The sequence below is a fragment of the Elephantulus edwardii genome, unplaced genomic scaffold (assembly GCF_000299155.1).
Source record: "Elephantulus edwardii isolate Elephantulus edwardi_28Jun2011 unplaced genomic scaffold, EleEdw1.0 scaffold00318, whole genome shotgun sequence".
Lineage (NCBI taxonomy): Eukaryota > Metazoa > Chordata > Mammalia > Macroscelidea > Macroscelididae > Elephantulus > Elephantulus edwardii.
In genome coordinates, this window is record NW_006400068.1 from 1,959,072 (window position 1) to 1,964,147 (window position 5,076).

The following is a 5,076-nucleotide window of genomic DNA, read 5'->3' on the forward strand; positions in this document are numbered from 1 at the left end:
AGGATGGCACAAGATAGAAGAGCATATAGAGCTCTTGTACATAGGGTCGCTATGAGTAGCAAGCAACTCGATAGCACATAACAACAACAGCAACTCCTTGGGGACAAAATTAAGGATCCATGTCCTGTAGGATCAAGTTCTGAGAAGGCTTTCATGTTTCATAGAACAGCAACCTAGTAATTTTATTAACATTTTTTGAAATTTCATTATTATCTTTTACAATACAAAACATCATAATACAATGCTGTCATTTTTTTAAAGCCAAGAATTTAAAAAATTTTAAGCCTTCCACATGGCTTAAGTATAATTTATACTAGCATTTACAAAGTACACCCCACAGATAAAATCCAATATGCTACTTATTTTAAAAACTATATTTTTTAACATAATACACAGCCACACTCATTGTTTATGTGCTGTCTCAGATTGGAATGCACTGTCAATGGCTGTTTTGCCCCAAAGCAGAATTGACTGGTGTGACAGAAACCTTATAGCCAGTGAAGTCTCATGTATTCACTATTTGACTATTTACAAAATATGTTTGCCAAACTCTGGCAAATGTTGGTAACATGTTTATAGCAACTAACTTTGGTTAATAAGATAATGAATTCATATTCTTTTTTTAAAAAAAAACAACCAAACCTAAACATCTTATAACTATATTTTATTTATTGAAGACAGAAAAACTATAAAATAATATTCATTAGGCATGAAAGCTCTTGAAGGCTAGAAGTATAAGATATGATTCCTGACTTTAAAAAACCTTCTAACGTAGCATTGCTGGAATAGATGGATATGTTGGATAGAGGGGGACTATTAAATAATTTTACTTGCATAAGCTAAGAGAAGCACATATGATAGCTAGAGAGAATTAATTTGTATTTATAAATATAAACTGGGTGTGTGCAAATTTTAGTTTAAAATTCAGCTTTCTAAGTCTTAAACATTAAAGGAATGGCAGATTTAATAATTATTTATAGCTAAGCATTAACTTCAAATCGTTACGAAAATTATAAGAGTGCTTACTATTGACCTGAGACCATTCTGTTGTGTCTCCATTCAGATTTTATACATACTGAGGTTATGAAAATCAAAGTTATCCCAGAAGCCACTGTGAGATATTTTGTAGATATACAGTATTTCAGGGCTTAAGCTGCCTGATGCACATAAATCTTTAATTCTTTTCTAAGTTTCAAGACATTGCAACTTAAGAGAGCAACTCGATGTCCACTGACAAACACTGATATGTTAAGGGTTTACAAAAGTAGCCATGTATTGTTACAGGGGTCTAGGCTGAAATTTCTAGGTTTATCTGTATACTAGGTTTTTACTTGTACCTGAAGTGTGTTATATTCCTGTCACATGTTTAATTTCTCTTAGAAACAGATGGACTCACCTGTTATTCTGGCTTCTCAGTTTGTGATGACTATCACTTTGGAAGTATTTTACACCAATAAACAGCAGTAAGATATTATGTATGATTGGAAGAGATCTATATTTGTTCTCAAGAAAGTGACCATTTCAAAGAAAGATGACCCAAAAGAATGTGGAAATTATCAAACAATATCATTGATATCACATAAAGCAAGATTCTTCTGAAAATTATCCAACAACGATTGGAACAAGCACATCTACAGAGAACTGCCTGAAGTCCAGGTTGTGTTAAGAAGAGCCCTCGGCACCAGAAATATTATAGCTAATGTTAGATGAATTTTGGCTGAAAGCAGGGAGTGACAGAGGAAAGTCTATCTGTGTTGCATTGAAAGTCAAAGGCATTTATTTGACTGTATGGATCACAACAAACTGTGGCTTACTCTGAGAAAAATGGGAATGCCAGAACACTTGATTGTGCTTATGCAAAACCTATACTTGAACCATGAGAGAGTCATCAGAACAGAGCAAGGAAACTGCATGGTTCAAAATTGGGAAGGGTGTATACCAAGGATGTGTCCTATCTCAATCCTTTTTTAGTCTATATGCAGAAAAGATTATCTGGGAGGCTGGGCTCTATGAGGAGAAATGTGGTATCAGGATTAAGGGAAGTCTCATCAACAATCTGCATTATGCAGATGACATAACCCTACTTTTTGAAACGGAGGAGGACCTGAAGCACTTGCTGCAGAAGGCCAAGCATTGCAGCCTTCAATATCGATGAAGCTCAACATCAAAAATCAAAGATTCTCACCATTGGGCCAATTGGTAGCATCATGATAGCTGATGAAGAGATTGAGATTGCTTGGCTCCACAGTCAACACTCTTGGCACCAGCAGCCAGGAAATTAAAAGACACATTGCATTGGGAAAGTCTGCTGTCAGAGAACTCTTAAAGTACTGAAGAGCAATGATGTCAGTCTGGAGACTAAGGTGTGCCTGATTCAGGCCATAGTCTTTGCAATTACTTGCTATGCATTAAAGAGCTGGACAATGGCTAGGGATGATAGAAGAAAAATTGATACCTTTGAGCTGTGGTGCTGGAGAAGAGTACTGAATATGTCATGGACTGCTAAGAGAACAAATAGGTTCGTTCTAGAGAGGGTGAGACCAGGCTGTCCTTGGATGCAATTCTTCTGAGGCTTCATCTGACAAACTTTGTACATGTTGCATGGAGGGACCAGACTGTGGAGGGTGACATCATGCTTGGCAGGGTGGAGGGACGTGCAAGAGAGGAAGAATCTTGATGAGATGGATTGACTCAGTGACTAGGGTGATGGTGGTAGATGTGTCAGAGACAATAAGATTGGCACAGGATAAAGCAGGGTTTAGGGCTGCTGTACATAGGGTCGTTATGAGTCACAGGCAACTCAACAGCACATGACAACAATAACAAATATCAATAACTTTGTAAAAGAGATAGAGCATAACTCAATTTATATGTGACATTTCATTCTATTTGTTTTCTCCATTTCCTATAGACTTACTTTCCCATTGACTTTCAATGATTGAAGGGTCTCTTTTATACCAGGATGACACCATTTCATGTCACCTAGCAGCTCTTCTTTGTTACATCGAGTTCGTAGATGGATAAAACCACCAAGATCCAAATAAATTCTTTTTCTTGATGATCAGCTCTAGAAATTTGAAATCAAGTAGTCTTAAATCCAGAATGTTAACAGAATAAAAGCTATTCACCTATTTTTAAGATAAATTGGGAAATAAGTGAATAATTTGGTCTTTTGGCGAGCTGAAAGAGCTGTTTTTCCTCCCTCAAGATTCTTCAGGAAGTAACTATAAGCTTGATAAGCTTAAATAAAATTAAGTTTGAGAACCTAACATATCAGCCTTTTTTCAAATATGTCATCATGCCACACACACTATGTATTCCGATCATTTGTAAGGAAATCTGCCACTAACGAAGATTAAAGTGTTCCAATTTTTTAATTATTTACTTTTTCAAGACAATATCTGTAATAACCATTCTTACTCACTTGCCTTCTAGTATATACTGAAGTGCAGAGAAATAAGACCTCAAGGCCATGATGCAGCATTAGCACAGGAGGCATATGGCACATGAACAGTATCTGTAAGTGGTGCCATGGTGTGAAAAATGGAAATGAGAACTACAGAGAGAAAGCAGGGAGAATGCACTTACATTGTGGATGTCATACTCAGAGTCAGAAAGCAAAATGTGCATAAATGGAAAACCAATTTTCTTTTTAAAAATTTTTACTTTATTTTGTTATTTGTGTGTGTGTGTGTATGTGAGTGTGTGTGTACCGTCAAATCAGATCTGACATGAGACAATTGTCCCTCCTTCTCCAGCAGAGCATCTGGTGGATTTAAACTGCACACCTCTAGAATTGCAGTGCAGCTTCTTGCCACTAGGCCACCAGAGCTCACCGGAAAATGATTTATCTCTCTAAACTTTCACTCAAATCATATTTTATACAATATAAGGTACAAAAGGGCTGTGTTCTTCCACAAGGATTAGAGCTCAACAACAAGAAGACAAAGATCCTCATCACTATGTCAATTGACAGTACCATGACAGATGGAGAAGCGATTGAGGTTGTTAACAATTACAGCTTGTTCAGATCCACAATCAATACTCATAACACCAGCAGTCAGGAAGTCAAAAGACAATTTGCTTTGGGAAAATCTGGTGTCAGGAACCTCTCCAGAGTACTGAAGAGCAACAATGTCAGTCTAAAGACTAAGGTGTACCTGATTCAGGTTATGGTCTTCACAATTACTTGCTATACATCAGAGAGCTGGACAATGAAATGACTAAGGATGACAGAAGAAGACAGGTCTGTCTTGGAGAGGGTGAAACCAAATTTCTCCTTGGAGGATAGGATTTTGAAGCTCTGTCTCAAATACTCTGGGCACATGGCCAGGAGAGACTGGTACTTGGAGAGGACATCATGCTTGAAAGAGTGGACAGACAGCGCAGGAGAGGAAGACCTCGGATGAGAAGGGTTGATATAGTGACTTGGGCAATGTTAGTGTGTTGAAATTAGTGAGTCTGGCTCAGGACAGGGCAGACTTCAGAGCTGCTGTACATAGAATCGCTTTTGGTCACAAGTGACTCAATAGTACATAACTACAATATAACAACAAAGTATAATATTTTTTCAATGAGGAATCCAATCACTGTTGAAATAATGAAGATCTTGAAAAGGTGAAAAAAAATGAGAAAAACAGGAGAGGGTAGCGGGAGAAGGAGAAACAGAATGCAAACTACAAGAGAGAGGAGAACAAAAGGAGGAGAGAACAAAGGGCCCAGAAGAGGAGGAGTCCGAAACCAAGGGAGAGTCTTGGGAAAAAGCATGATGGGCAGTGTCAATTGCTGTTGAGAAAATGAGTAAGATTAATGCCATGGAAAGCACCTAGAAACTCAAAGAAAGGACAGACTCAAACAATAACTCATCACTGTGGAGTTAAACCGACTTACGGATGACCTCCCACAGATTCACAAGGGCTACAGATTGTATGGGGGAAATGAGCCATCTTTCTCCACAGAGCAAGTGGTGGATTTGAGTCATTTGCCTTTGGGTTACTAACACATCTTATCCAGTAGGCTACCTGTAAGGATAGAAGTCTATACATAAAGCCTGAATTGAAGAAAGAGCTAAAAGAG

General features: G+C 37.7%; 1 protein-coding gene across 1 annotated transcript in view; it reads left to right on the forward strand.

Moving 5' to 3' along the window:
• Positions 1-5,076, forward strand: part of LOC102866721 (60S ribosomal protein L35-like) — a 118,518-nt gene that overhangs the window by 11,395 nt on the left and 102,047 nt on the right. Inside the window, exon 3 of the mRNA XM_006901319.1 lies at positions 1,381-1,463. Within this exon, the coding sequence (XP_006901381.1) occupies positions 1,381-1,463 (83 nt within the window). The remainder of the gene's footprint in view (positions 1-1,380; positions 1,464-5,076) is intronic.